Genomic DNA, 16,097 nt, shown 5'->3' with positions numbered 1-16,097 from the left:
GGTCACATTCATTTTATTTATTTATTTATTTAACATTTATTTATTTATTTGGCTGCGCCAGGTCTTAGTTGCAGCCCGTGAGATCTTTGTTGCCACGTGCGGGACCTTTAGTTGTGGCATGTGAACTCTTAGTTGTGGCGTGCGGGATCTAGTTCTCTGTCCAGGGATCGAACCTGGGCCCCCTGCATTGGGAGCACAGAGTCTTAACCTCCTGGTGGCACAGTGGTTAAGAATCCGCCTGCCAATGCAGGGGACACGGGTTCGAGCCCTGGTCTGGGAAGATCCCACATGCCGCGGAGCAACTAAGCCCGTGCGCCACAACTACTGAGCCTGCACTCTAGAGCCCGTGAGCCACAACTACTGAGCCTGTGTCCCACAACTACTGACGCCCGCCTGCCTAGAGCCCATGCTCTGCAACAAGAGAAGCCACAGCAATGAGAGGCCCGTGCACCGCAACCAAGAGTAGCCCCCGCTCGCCGCAGCTAGAAAAAGCCTGAGCACAGCAACAAAGACCCAACACAGCCAATAAATAAATAAATAAATAAATAAATTTTAAAAAAAGCATATTAAATGACTAACACCTGCCCCCATGATATCCCGAGCCCCTTTCTCCCCTGAAAACTCTGAAACAGGGTTTTGTTAACTGTTGAACTGGCTCAGGGGCCAAGTTCATGAGCCCTCCAAGTATAGGTGATGGTGACATCACCAACTGCTGCTAGGTGCCCAGGACTCCTGCCCTCTTCCTCAGGGCCATGGGCATCCTGGGGCTGGAGTATGTCCACCCAGGATAATCAGATGGGTATGGAGTCAAGTCCCACGGCCCTGATGGGGTGGGGCGAGGGCCAGGTGAGAGCCGTGAGGGCAAGTCCTCTTCAGGTTCCCAGGGGGAACCATGTCAAGCCCTGGGGCCAGGTGGAGGGAGACGCTCACTAGGTGATTCGGCTCCCAGGTGGCTCCCGGAGGAGGTTTTGAACACTGTCCTTCGCAGGGGAGCCTCCCAAGACTCTGCCACCTCCAGCCTCCATCCCTGTGCTTCCCAAACAAGGAGGCCTCACCTTTGTTGGGCCATTTCCCCTGCTACCCCCACCCCATAACCACCCTCTCGACCTCCTCTATACCCAGCCAGCCCTCCAGACCTCCACATAGTCGGGCAGGAGGCCCCTTTCTTCTCTGAATTCTTCCCTCTTTCACAACAGTTCCCAGAGCTCTCAAAACCCAGTCAGAATGATTAGCATCCAAAAAAACCTGGTTCTTACTTCCCTGGGGGCTGGTAGGGCTCTGTCTTCATACTTCCGGGGGACTGAGGGGAAACACTGGCATTCCATTGTCTGAGTGCTGTGAAAAGATCAAGTTTCATATTAAACTGGCCTGACCATGGATTCCATCCTCGAAGCCAGGTTGTCCAGGAGCATCTGGCTCTGGGGCTCTGCCCTAGATTCTGTCCATTAAGACAGAGAAAAGGACCTATTGGGAGGTCTCTTCCTTCCTGTTGCTGTGGTTCCTGGCCTAAAGCAAGGTGGGGCAGCTTGGGAGATGTGGCCTCCTCTCCTATCCACAGCTGGGCACCAGGCACTTGACACACGGCATGACCACTGTTCCTTGGTGGCCCAGTCAGCAAAGAACAATGTTGTTACAACTCTGGTGTAGAGTTCCTTGGTGCAGAGAAAGCCCTTCTCCCTCCGCAGTGCCCTCTGCTAGGCTGAGCTGGCCTGGCTCCTGGACACTGTAGACCCCAGTACTTTACTCCCTGCCCCCACCTTCGGCAACTACAGTTCCAGAGTTCCCTGGCTCTTTTAGTGCCTGCACAGGCACACACACAGAGGCACGCACACGCACTCACAAACATACTATGCATGCCCACACGCACTAACATTCACATGCACACTCACACTCATACACGGATGTGGACATGCGTGTATATACTCATGCACACAACACACACATGGGTTTATGTGCACACATATGTACATTTACACACATGCATGCATACTCGTATGCATGTATATACAATACTTGTATGCATGTATTGTATATACAATACACACAGGTGTACACACGCAGCCTCACAAAAACACAAATACGAGCACACTCACATGCACATAGAGACACAAGTGCACGTGCATGCATACACATGGCATAAGTATCCACATTCGCATACATGCATGCTCACTCACACACTGACTCACATAAATATCACACATGTACACGTATGCACATACACTCACCCGTTTACATATTGTGATATTGAGAGTTATTGCCCCACACATTGCTCATCATGGTTTAACGTTTTGCTTCTCCTTTAAAATGTGAAGATTCCAGCGAAGAGCCACTTCGCTGGAGTGGCTCTTCAAAGAGCTTACTAACTGTAAGCAGTTAGTTATTTTACTTCTTAGTTTAAGTGGGATCCTGAAAGTAGGTTTTGATAAGGAGAAGGAGAACAACCTTGAGTCTGAGTTTATGGAAGCAAAATTTCCCTGGATGCACAATTTTTTTCAGGTACCCCCTCCCTGAAAGGACGTGGCTGGACCAGACCGACTGACTTCTTCCTAGGTGAAGTTCAGAGAACCCTCAGACTATCTGAGTCTGGAGGTGCCTCTAAAGAGTCTTTGGTCTAATCCTCTCATCTTATAGACGAGGAAACTCAGATTCATTGAGATTAACCAGCTTCATTGATTGTACTTCCAAAGTATATTTTAATCCGCTTCCCTCCTCCATAGAATCAAATGAAACCTGGAAGGGCCATCTGCCAAGTCAGCATAGTTCTTTTACCAGAAGACAAGGAGGAAGGGATGATGGACAGACAAAAAACAACTGACGTCCATGGCTGTATCTTAGCAGTAGTCCAGAAGTTTTTGCCCCAGAGATGAATAGAAGTAAACAAAGAGGTCAGTCATGATGGGGAAGGGTGGCCGAGGAGGCATGTCCCCAGTATGAAGATTGGTTTTGGGAGAGAAGGGATGAAATGGAGCCAAAGTAAAAGAAAGGAGAAGTAAAAGTGGCTCTCTCTCTACTGAGGCTCATTTAGAAGCACTACAGTTCAGAGGTTGTAACTCCAGAGTTCTTCAGAAATGTGGGAAAGTTTGTGGGGCATGTCACAAATGGCCGAGGACATGGGTGACTTTATGGAAGCATTTCCCCCCCACATTTTAGATATGGGTGAGGTAGATATTATTCCTGGGTCTTAATTTCAGTACTTTTCCTTTTATCACATTTATCCTTACCTGTGCAGGATTTATTTTTTTCCTGAGAACAATAAGTTACTTCAGAGGGAATCGACAGCTGGCCGAGTGCTTCTCCTTAGAAAATTTATTTCATTTGCATTCCTGAGTCAGCTAATGTGCATTTAGAGACAGTTAGCTACAACTCTATAATGTCCGTCCCCAGTCCTCTACACTTTTACTTACTTATTATTGTTATTATTTTAGAGGTTGTTTTTTCCCTTATCCTAAATGGAAACTAATGATATCTACTATTAAATTTTGCCCTATTATTAAATTTTAACCAATTTCTTGATTGGGGTATTTATAAAGTATAAAGTTTTCAAAATTCAAATTTGAAAACTCTGGCCTTCAGACGTAAAAGAAATGTCTCTTCCACCTCTGCCTTCTCCAGGATCTCTCACCAGGGCCTAGCACTTACTCCATCACACTTTTACACACTTCAGTGCCCGAGTCAGTAATCACAGGGGACAATAAATCCCAGTGTTGGAAGCTTGGGGATCTGGTCTGGAATCAGGAGGACCCAGATGCAAATCCCAGGTTTGCTTCAGCTTCCTCATCTGTAAAACGGAATAATCAGAGTACCTATTTCATAGGGTGGCGGTGTGATTTTGGGAAATGTACTTAACCTCACACAGTTTGCTCACCTGTAAAATAAGGCCATCAGTAGCATCTAAGAAGGAAAGGGGGTGAGGTAAATAATGTGTTTACACAATGCCTGGAAAATTGTAATTTTAAGAAATAGCTACTACTTTTTTTTCTTTTTACAATACTTGTACTGCAGTAGGCTTGAACCACTCTGGAGGAGACTTATGGGCCAATTCACCTTCGTTCATTCATGAATACAACCTCTTCATAGGCAGCCTCTGCATGTCATCTTGAACATTGCTTCTCCCCTGTGGCAACTCAGGACACCATCAGCTGAGGAGTGCAAAAGCCTTGCATTAAAATCTGTTGTACATGTGCTTGTAAAGATTCTTTAAGGCCAATGTAAATCACTGCCACCTGGAAGTTGGCAGCCCTTAGCTTCTGACTCTCTTCCTTCTGCCTCCCCTTTTGTACTTGGCTAGATTGCCTTGTACTGGAAGCAAACGGCTGAGGGCATAAAAGGAGGTGAGTGAACTATCACAGCTCAAGTCCCGCTCTATCTAGCCCCAGAGGTGAATCATCCTTTTGTCTGGCGTATCCTACCTGTTAGTTACTTAGCCATTTCCCTAAGATTCACTGCCATAGTATCGCAGTGCTTGTGTTCCAGTAACCCTTATTTTATTTAAGAATGGCCCCAAAGCACAAGAGTAGTGATGTTGGCAATTCAGATATGCCCAAGAGAATTGCCAAAGAGATAGTCCCTCTTTTAAGTGAAAAGGTGAAAGTTCTCAACTTAATAAGGAAAGAAAAAAAATTGTATGCCGAGGTTGCTAAGATCTGCGGTAAGAATGAATCTTCTATCCGTGAAATTGTGAAGAAGGAAAAAGAAATTCATGCTAGTTTGCTGTTGCACCTCAAACTGCAAAAGTTATGGCCACAGTGCATGGTAAGTGCTTAGTTAAGATGGAAAAGGCATTAAATTTATACAATAAGATATTTTGAGAGAGAGATATCACATTCACATAACTTTATTACAATATAATGTTATAATTGTTCTATTTATTATTAGTTACTGTTCTCTTACTGTGCCTAATTTATAAATTAAACTTCATCATAGGTATGTATGCAGAGGAAGAAACATAGTATATATAGGGTTCAGTACTATCCGAGGTTTTAGGCATCTACTGGGGGTCTTGGAATGTATCCCCCATGGATAAGGAGGACTAGTGCTTATTATCTGTGACTGCTTTTGTGCTACAATGTCACAGTTGTGACAGACTGTATGACCTACGAGCTTATTTATCATCTAGTTCTTTAAGATAAAGTTTGCTGACTTCTGCCCTGTTTAAATAACAGAATTGACTAGATAGAGTTGTATAAAGATGTTAAAGAAAAAAAAAAAAAGACCAGTTTGTTCCTATTCCATAATTCCCTTCCTTCAGGGAAAGGGTTTAAATAGTTTTATTAAGATTTTGAGGTTAAGACGTCAGTGGGAAAACTTTCTGATTTCTTATTACTTTGTCAGATAACTAGGCAATTTGGTAAGATTCAGGTCATAGTACTGAAAGGTTTTTGAGAGTTAAAGTGGAATGCGTTTGAAAAAGCTCTGCTATTGAGAATGGCTGTAGCCTAGGAAGAACCTGGCAGAGAAGGAGTAGAAGAAAAGTTTCTTCTTCGAAGAACACTTTGAAGTCTCTTGCTTGGGCAATTTTGATTTCCTCTGAGCAATAAATTAAACAAGATCTGCAAAATAAACACATCACAAACACAAAATTGATACATTTTCCAGCCCACTTAATTTTTAAACAATGAAAATAATTTTAATTTTATTTAGTATCAATACAAATCATATTTTTGCTTTTACTAGAAACACCTTATTATAATAGTATTTTAAATGAGATCAATGAAACAGAATACGTCAGTCAGTTTTATCCTTGTAATGTGACTCACAAACGACTCCTGGAATGTAAGTGACAGCTCTGCTGTTTTCTTGTGTTTGCTCTTCAAAAGTTTGCTTTACTCAAATTTGATTTTACAAAAGACCTATATTAGTACCTGTTTTCATTAACTGAAAGATACCTGAAGAGGATTTTCGCTTTTACAAAAAAAGTTGAAAAGCAATAATAGCATTCAGCATTTTACAGCCAGCTTTTTATTTTTTTTATTTTTAAAAATTTTCTTGGTTGCCATGCTGTGCGGCATATGGGATTTTAGCTCCCCGGCCGGGGATTGAACCCATGCCCCCTTGCATTGGAAGCACGGAGTCTTAACCACTGGACCGCTAGGGAAGTCCCTACAGCAAGTCTTTTAGATGCAGTGGGTACCCTGAGCAGCAGCGAGAGTGGCACTGCCAACTCCTTCCCAGGGAACTACACTCAGCATCCCAGCAACAAGCAGCCACAGCTTTGAACTGTGTCTGTGAGCATCTGTGCTTTATCTTAATTTATTAGCAAGATGTGTCCTTAGGTAATTGCTTCTTTGCTTTACACTATTTCAGTTTATGAAAGGTTTCATAGGAACATTATATTTTGGGATAATGGGGGAAACATGTACTTGCATTTTTTAAAATTATTTTTAAAAAATTATTTATTTGGTTGCACCGGCTCTTAGTTGTGGCAGGCAGGCTCCTTAGTTGCGGCATGCAAACTCTTAGTTGAGGTATGCGTATGGGATCTAGTTCCCTGACCAGGGATTGAACCCAGGCCTCCTGCAATGGGAGCACAGAGCCTTAACTACTGCGCCACCAGGGAAGTCCCTGTACTTGCATTTTTAGTATTACCTTTTTTAACAGCTTTGTTGAGATAAAATTTATTTAACATACAATTCGCACGTTAAAGTATATAATTCAATGCTTTCTGTATATTACATTAAATTTTAAAAGTTGTGGTAAAAAAATATAACATAAAACTAGCCAGTTTAAACACTTTCAAGTGTACAACTCAGTGGCATTAATTACATCCACAATATTGTGTAACTATCACTATTTCCAAAACTTTTTCATCATCCCGAAAAATTCTGTACCTATTAAACAATAACTCCCTATTCCTCCCTCTCCCCAGCCCCCTTTTAACCTCTATTTTCTGTCTCTATGAATTTGCCTACTCAAGATACTTCACGCAAGTAGAATCATACATTTGTCCTCTTGTGTCTGGTATATTTTGCTTAGCTTGTTTTCAAGGTTCATCCATGTTGTAGCATGTGTCAGAATTTCCTTCCTTTTAATGGCTGAATAATATTCTATTTTATGGATTTTGCTTACCCATTCATCTGCTGATGGGACACTTGGATTGCTTCTACCTTTTGGCCATCGTGAATAATACTGCAATGAACACTGGCATATAAGTACCTGTTTGAGTCCCTCTTTTCAATTCCTTTGGAATGGCTGGGTCATATGGTAATTTTATGTTTAGCTTTTCGAGGAACTGCCAAACTGTTTTCCATAGTGGTCGCACCATTTTATATTCCCACTAGCATTGTCTGAGGGTTATGCCAACACTTGTTATTTTACACTTGGGTTGTTTCCACCTTTTGGTTATTATGAATAATGCTGCTATAAACTTTTTTGTACAAGTTTCTGTGTGGACATATGTTTTCATTTTTCTTGGACATATATCTAGGAGTAGAATTCCTGGGCCATATAGTAATTTTATGTTTAACCTTTTGAGGAACCACCAAACTGTCTTCCATAGCAGCTGCATCATTTTATATTCTGACCAACAATGTAGGAGGGTTCCCATTTCTTCATATTCTCGTTGACACTTGTTATTTTCCATTAAAAAATTATAGTCGTCTCAGTGAGTATGAAGTGTGGTTTTGATATGTATTTCCTTAACGACCAATGATGTTGAACATCTTTTCATGCGCTTGTTGGCAATTTGTATACCTTCTTTGGAGAAATGTCTAATCAAGTCCTTTGCTCATTTTTAAATTGTGGGCTTTTTTTGGGTTGAGCTTTAAGAATTTTTTATATATTCTGGATACTAAACCCTTATCAGATATATGATTTGCAAATATTTTCTCCCATTCTATAGGTTGCCTTTCTACTTTCTTGATAATATCCTTTGATGCACAAAAGTTTAAAATTTTTATGAAGTCTTGTATGCTGCAACTTTGCTGAATTCGTTTATTAGCTTTAGTTTTTTTGTAGGTTCTTCGGGATTATCTACATATAGACCTTGCCCCCCCACAACCCAGCCCAATTCATATGTTGAAATCCTAATGCCCAGTGTGATGGTATTAGTAGGTGGGGCTTTGGGGAAGTGCTTAAGGTGGAGCCCTCATGAATGGGATTAGTGTCCTTATAAAAAAGGATCCAGAGAGATCTCGAGCTCCTTCCATCAAATAAGGACACGGTGAGAAGGTACTAGATATGAACCAGTAAGTGGGCCCTCACCAGAAGGTGACCATGTTGGCATCTTGATCCTGGATTTTCCACTTTAACTGTGAGCAATAAATTTCTGTTTTTTATAAGCTACCTGGTCTGTGGTATTTTGTTACAGAAGTCCAAATGGATTAAAACACTTAGGAAATGAATACAGGCTCCTTCCAGTGATGATATTACCAATACTGTGCTATTGGTAAGATACAATAACACAGCCTATGTTAAAATGGCACAGTAGTTTAATCCCTAGAATCCAAGACAACAGATGTGAGGTATCCAATCCTATAGGAACTAGTTGTGTTTCCTACTGTAGCCAAAAAGATTTGTTTAGATACAACAAAGCTGGTTTTGTAATTTATAATGCACACACACACAACACATACACATATATTCGTGCACCCATATATTTATTCCTTCCTTTGGTTTTCTGGCATTTCTAAGTTTGCGGTAAAAGTTTCAACATGATTTTTTTCTCCAGAATGCAATGGATCAGACATCACACCTATGCAAACTTAAGGAGCCTATTCAAATTTTAGGAGAACCAGACACTTATCCAAAGGAGACAGAAAGAACTGCTGATACTCTCACAGGGAGTGTCTCTGTGTAAAAAAGTTTGGAAGGTGGAAATGGAGCTCCTGGAATTGTATTCAAAAGACTTGTTTAGGAAGGTCCGTGTTAGCAGGCTTCACCCGATGGGGGATTTAACAGTGGATGAGTAGAACAGGACTGAAGACAACTGCTTCTTCTGGAGGAGGGACAGCCTTACGCAGATTGGTGTGGAATTCACCAGAAGCTCTTTTATGTCAAACTTTTTTCAGGATCCAGTTTTATAAATAAGCCTAAACAACAAAGTAACAGAAGAGGATTATAAGTCAACTGACTTCAATGTGATGGGACTTCTCTAAGTAGAAATACATATATACACACACAAAAGCACTTTGATTCATACTGGTACCTTCAGGATATCTGCCCACTCTCATTTTTCAGCCAAATTAAGAATCAACTTTTGGGGACTTCCCTGGTGGTCCAGTGGTTAAGAATCCGCCTTCCAATGCAGGGGACGCGGGTTTGATCCCTGGTTGGAGAACTAAGATCCCACATGCCACAGGGCAACTAAGCCCACGTGCCGCAACTATTGAGCACGCAGGCCACAACTAGAGAGCCCACATACAGCAACTACACAGCCCACGTGCTCTGGAGCCTGTGTGACACAACTAGAGAGAAGCCCCGCTCCACACTGAGGAGCCTGCGCACCACAGGGGAGGGTCCCGCGTGCTGCAGTGAAGATCCTGTGTGCCCCAACCAAGACCCGGCACAGCCAAAAACAAATAAAATAAAAACAATAGAATTAAAAAAAAGAAAAGAACCTTAAGAAAATTTATAAAAAAAAAAAAAAAGAATCAACTTTTGATTCTCACAATACTGTATTAGCTCTCCTGGGTAACCAGGTCCTCTGCCACTTGGTCATTTCATGGTTCATTACCACTTCCATTAGAGATAGTCAAGGAAGTGAAAGGAATGAAAATTACAACTGAGCCGTCTATTACCTTTATGATACTGAAAGGTTTAGTGAGACAGTATAAACCACAGCCTGGAATAGGATTTTTAAATTGACTGTGGATTCAAATTATTCATGATCTTCCTCCTGCTTCTTTTATCTATCATTCCTGCAAACAGCTGACACTTAAGGGAAAAATGAATTTCTTAAACAAGACACAAGAAGCATTAACCATAAAGGAAAAAATTTAATAAATGTGACTACATTTACATTAAAAACTTCTGTTAATATAAAAGATAACTTAAAGCAAATAAAAGACAACTTATATACTAGAAGGAGATATGTGCAACTTATATAGCCAACAAAAAGATTCGTTTTATAAAAAATAAAAAATTCCTATAAATCAGTAAAAAAAAAAAAGAGGAAAAAAACCAATAAAAGAGGCTGAGAAATCAGGAATTTCACAGAATAGGGAACAAATATGGTCAATAAATATATGAAGAGATGCTCAGCTCCATAGGTAATCAGGGAAATGCAACTTTAGATCACACTGAAATACCATTTTATAACCATTTGATTGGCAAAAATCAAGAAATTTGACTTTACCAATTGCTAGAAAAGATAGGGATCAACAGAATGTCATATATTGCTGGTGAGAATGTAATTCGGTACAGCTTTAGAAAACAATCTGGCATTTCCCTGTAAGGCTGAACACTCTTATACCCTCCAACCCAGAAATTCCACTCCTAAGTATATGCCAAGCTCTTGCCCATATACACCAGCAGGAGACATGAATAAGAATGTTCATAATAGCGCCATTCATAATAGTCAGAGGCCCACCATTAGAGGAAGAGATAAATCCATTGTGGTATAGTCACACAATGGAATATTATACTGCAGTAAATGAGCAAACTTCATAGCCAACAACATGGGTGAACTTCAGTAACATGAAGCTGGGTAGAAAAAAAAATATCAAGTCCCAGAAAAGCACATATAGCACAATCTCTTTTCTACAAAGTTCAAAAACAAACAACTAAACAATATATTACTTAGGCACAAATATATTCTTAATCAAACTTAAAAAAAACCCAATAAGGTATAAAGGAATGAAAATCACAAAATTCTAGATCAGTTACCTCTGAAGGAAAAACAGGAGGATGAGGTGGGGAAAAGTAATTAGGTAGGGATATAATATTATTAAGATTCTGGTTCTTGTTTGATTGTAGGTTTCAGGAGGTTTATTATTAAATTAGAAAAATAATACATTAGTGAATGAGTAAGTAAAAGATGACCATTCACGTACCAATAATGGCTGTGTATCCTAAATCAAGGATTCTGAGTAACCGAAACATGTGCATCTGAGGTCCATTAAAATAAAAAATAAAAACAACAAAAAGGGACTTCCCTCGTGGTCCAGTGGTTAAGACTCCATGCTCCCAAAACAGGGGGCCGGGTTCGATCCCTGGTCAGGGAACTAGATCCCGCATGCTGCAACTAAGACCTGGAGCAGCCAGATTAAATAAATAAATAAATAAATAAATAAATAAATAAATAAATAAAACAAAACAAAAAGCATTGGATATCTAAATTAGCTTGTCTAAGTCTGAAGCTACTGAAGGTGAGGCTTCCAGGACCCCTCACTTGCAAATGCCCTGTGACAGCTGACGATATACAAAGTTACTCATTACAACAGTATTTGCATCCATGTCCAGCCTCTCCAACTCCAATCCAACACAACAGGGCTCATTCTTGTTAACTCTTTTTCCATATCTGGAACTCCTCTGATGTGAGAAACCTGGCTCCCGTCACGGCTGCCAGCCTGTGCAGACACCACCCTCTCCCTGTGGGCTCTGACACCCACGCTGCTTCCCATGTGGACTCCTTCCTTCCCATAGTTGGGCTCTGACATCCTGTGCTGGGCCACTCCCCTGTGCAGACACCCTCCACTCCACTCAGGCTCCCAGACAGCAATGGGCTGTTGTAGCCACCCCTCCCTGTGGCTTCCCCCTTATCCCCCAGCCTACCATGCCCGACTCTACCTAATAGTTTTAGAAATATTTAGGAAGGAAGGAAGGAAGGGGTGAAATGGAAGGAAGAAGAAAAAGGCAAGAGAATGGGAAGAACCTCTCTATTTTCTCTACACTGATGATAAACACATTCACTGTCCTGTAGCTTGTGTTTTTCATTCAATATATAGTAATGATAAATAGCTCCATACCATACAAAAAGAGTTTCCTTATTCTTATTTATGGCACCACAATATTCCACAATATTTTTTATGGCACACACAATATAGTTTATGGATGAACTGTAGTCTCTTTACCTAGTCTCCTTTTGATAGATATCTATGTTTTGCCAATCTTTTGCTAGTCCAAATAACATTGCATGAGTAGCACAATTACTGGAACCCTAGAGCAACCTTACACGTTGTAATGTTGCACACATGTTAGCATACCTATGGGATAAAATCCTGAAAATGGGTCAAAAGGTACATGACTATAATTTTGAGAGATATACCAGCTCTCTACCAGCAATGAGTAAGAATACCTTTAACTTGTTCTTTGCATGCAGGGAATTAAGAATTTCTTGGCATGTATGGGTTATAAAACCAAACCAAACCAAAACAAAAAACCCCAAAACAAAAAAACCCAAAATAAATTAAACCAAACCTAAAATAGAAAGTGGCAGCTTCTTACCTGTTGCCTCTGAGTACAGGATCTTCTCATCAACACTTCGAACATTACAAGAAAGAAACAATTTCCTCCCCTCAATTTTATCAAGTTGGCTATTTATCACAACAACAGAACAAAGAGGGATAGGTCTGCAGAAAAAAAAAAAAAAGAAAAAAATCCAGCTTTTATCAGATTTATGTAGCATTGAGAGATGATCAAGTTAATGACAGGGGTGGAAATTTATGATACCTGGTATCAGTGGGTGCTGTTTTAGATAAAATGCTCCTAAAAGGGGTTGACACCACCAGTTGCTCACACCCCCTTCCTCCCAAGCACCATTGCTCTCAGGAGGCTCCTGGGCACCTGGTCCAGAGACTGCTGTTGTGGGTTAGGTTCAAAGAAATCACCAGTTGATTCCAGCTCTGCAATGGCAGAGGCTGTCCCATCTGAAGGGAGCTGAAATCCTTTAAAGAAATGAAAACAGGACCATAGGATGGTCCCAGTCAGCTTCTCTCATTTTCTCTGTCATAATTGAAATTTCTCACCCAATCCTCTTTAGAGTAGTTGTCACTAGAAAGACACCGAATAACAAACTCCTGGTAACAGCTTAATGTGCTAAGTCAGTGCTGTCCAACAGAACTTTCTGTGATGACAAAAATGTTTCACAGCTGAGCTGTCCAATATGGTAGCCACAGATGCCTACTGAGCACTCAAAATGTAGTTATTGCTAATGACAAACTGAATCTTTACATTTATTTAATTTCTATTAATTTCTATTTAAATTTATATAGCTATATGTATCTAGTGGTTACAGTCACCTCTGGGAATCTTAGAGATATAGTACTATAATGAAAAAGGTATCTCTTTAAAGGTATTATTTTAGTTGGTAGAAACATAATGTAGAGTAGGGAGATGTGTTTTATGTTCCTATAGTACCATCATGTGGGTGAAGGAACTACTCCATGTGGAAAGGAAATTAACACTCTGATTACCCCTCTGTCCAGTTTTTGCTCCCAGTAGATTTTCCTGAACTTCTCCATGGAACAACTGAGCTTTGCCAATCCAGGATTTACTAAGACCCAGGGGACATTAGGTGTTCTTGCCTGCTCAGCATCTCCCTTTCCTACTAACACTGCGTCTTTCACTTATCCATCTGTCTTACCCCTCACCACACTCTCTCATTCACACACTTACGTTCCCCTTTCTTTGGGGAATCACCTCAATTTTCAGCCCATGTAGGTTAACTAGAGTTGACAGCTGACTCTTACCCCCCATGCCCCCTGCTCCCCCCCCCCCCCCCAGTGACTGGTTGTGCAGGTGGACATGGGTTGAAACTATCAATCCTGGAGCTTGTGCTGGAGCCGTTGGGGCTGGGTTCTTTTTCTGCTGGAGTTGCTAGGCTTGCAAGATACAAGCCTGCCTGGTAGCTGTGGCACTACATTGGGAAAGGCTACCCGAGGATGAAGAAGACCTAAAGGAAAAGTGTGGCTGAGGCACAGGCACAGATTCCTAATGGCATCATTGAATACCTGCACCCAGCCATAACTGTCTTCTCAACCATGTAAGCCAATATGTTCCTTTTTTCCTTAAGCTATTGTGAATTAAGAGATCTATCCCTGGGACTTCCCTGGTGGTCCAGTGGTTAAGAATCTGCCTTCCAACGCAGGGGACACAGGTTCGATCCCTGGTTGGGGAACTAAGATCCCACATGCCGTGGGGCAACTAAGTCCACACGCCACAACTACTGAGCCCGCACGCTTCAACTAGAGAGCCCGCACGCTGCAACGAAAGATCCCGCATGCCGCAACAAAGATCCCACGTGCTGCATCTAAGACCCGATGCAGCCAAAAATAAAATAAATAAATAAATAAATAAATATTAAAAACATTATCACCACCACTGATACATTAAAAAAAAAGAGATCTATCCCTTACAATGAAAAATCCCTTGATTAATAAGAGAAAGAGAAAGGAGAAATACAAAATAATATAATAACTGTTTATAGAGTATAATTTTCTAAATGCAACTAATATTTAGGCACAGGTAAGTCTGATTGGCATAGAAAGCAGGCTTCAGATCATTTCATTTATCCAGTTTTGTTAGACAACTTACTTAGACTTGTGTTAAAGGCAAAAAAAAAAAAAGATAATAGAGATAAACAAATTTTAAAAATAAGAGAAAACATACATATATAACAGAGAGGCTTAAAAAGCTAAATGGTGGCTCTTTGAAAAGGCTAATAATCTCTGGCAAAATAGATCAAGAAAAATGAGAGTGAGCATAAATAAATACTATTGGCACCAAAAAGGACATAACTACATACTTAACTGAGGTAAGAAAAATTGAGAACACTGTGAATAACTTCATGTCAATAAATTTCAAAACTTAGATGAAATGGAAAAGTATGCAAAAAAAAAATTATCAAAATTGACAAAAAAGGATTAGAAAGCCTGAATAGTTGAATAAAAAATACACTGAAGCCCTAAGAGGATAGAGAAGCCACACCCAGGAAGAAGCCCAGGTCTTTGAATCATTTCAGGGGTGAGTCCTTTACTAACTTTCACACACAAGACTATATGTAAACAAAAAAAGTCTATCGATTTAAGTAGGTAAAATGTAGGGTTTGTAATAGTACCTAGTGCTACCCCAACTAATTTACTACAATTTTTTTTTTAAGTCCTTATTTTTTACTCCTAGTTTAATGTGGAGAGAACTTGGCCTGTAAAATTTTGACTCTTTACAATATATTGAGATTTGATCTATGGACCAATCTATGACCAGTTTTTGTAAATGTTCCATGAATACTTGAGAAGAAAATGTATTTTTCTCTAATTACTAAATATAGGGGTCTACATATGTCCAATAAATCATACTTATTATCTTGTGGTGTTTAAATTTTTTTTTCTAATTTTTTTTTTTTTGGTCTGTTTGATCAATAATTGAGTGTGCTGGAATCTCCCACTATGAAAATGGATTAATTTCTTCCTATGAATCTACTAATTTTGTTTATATACCTTGAAGTTATTTTATTATGTACATACTGAATTAGAATTGTTACTATCTGCTGCTGAATTGAATCTCATTACTATGAAGTAGTCTTCTCTCTCCCCAATATTACTTTTTTGATAATTTATTATTTTTTCCTGATATTCCAGTTTCTTTTGACTAGCTTTTGCCTGGCATATTTTTTCTTCCATTTTCTGTGTCATGTTTTAGATGTCTCATATAAACAGTTTATAGCTTTTTGTATTTTAAAACTCAATTTTATAGTCCCTTTCTTTGAACTGATGGTTTGGTCCATTTACAGTTAGTGTAATTAGTGATTTATTAAGAGCTATTTCTACCATCTTATTTTGGTGTTCTATTTGACTCTAATGATGCTTTTTTCCCCTCTTTCTTGCATTTCTAAAAATTAAAATTTTCATTTATTTAGTTATTTGGTTTTTACTCTTCTACTGGTTAGGCTTTAATTATATGCACTCATTTTTTATTATTTTAATCACCCTCCCCACTGAAAAATACAAAGATTAATTATGTTCACCACCTCCCCAAACTACATACTATTTTTGTCCAGTATTTTAGCTGTCCTTTTTAAAATCCCCAGAATATAGCCATTATTACTATTTACATATAGACTTTGTTGAGATTTATGTTATCAACATATTTACTGATATAGTTGCTTATTATTCTTTCTTTCATCCTCCTGCCTAGTGGCATTACTTTCCTTCTTTCTGAAGTAT

General features: G+C 39.8%; 1 protein-coding gene across 10 annotated transcripts in view; it reads right to left on the bottom strand.

The window, feature by feature from the left end:
* Positions 1-4,170: 4,170 nt before the first annotated feature.
* The window catches only part of THEM4 (thioesterase superfamily member 4), a 49,352-nt gene continuing 37,425 nt past the window's right edge, over positions 4,171-16,097 (bottom strand). For 2 of the 10 annotated variants that reach the window (XR_014267690.1, XR_014267691.1), the window contains exons 5-7: positions 12,382-12,506; positions 10,989-11,186; positions 7,753-9,026 (exon numbers count right to left, since the gene is read on the bottom strand). Coding sequence is in view for 6 of the 10 variants with exons in the window: in XM_082475707.1 (XP_082331833.1) it covers positions 8,986-9,026; positions 12,382-12,506 (166 nt within the window). In the remaining 4 variants the exon portion in view is untranslated. Of the gene's footprint in view, positions 5,550-7,752; positions 9,027-10,988; positions 11,187-12,380; positions 12,507-12,588; positions 12,822-16,097 lie in introns of those variants that run through there. The other 8 variants (XM_082475707.1, XM_082475710.1, XM_082475709.1 and 5 more) reach the window with 7 other exon arrangements.

This window comes from Balaenoptera physalus (genome assembly GCF_965194825.1).
Source record: "Balaenoptera physalus genome assembly, chromosome: 1".
Classification (NCBI taxonomy): Eukaryota; Metazoa; Chordata; class Mammalia; order Artiodactyla; family Balaenopteridae; genus Balaenoptera; species Balaenoptera physalus.
This window is presented reverse-complemented; position numbering and strand designations above follow the sequence as displayed.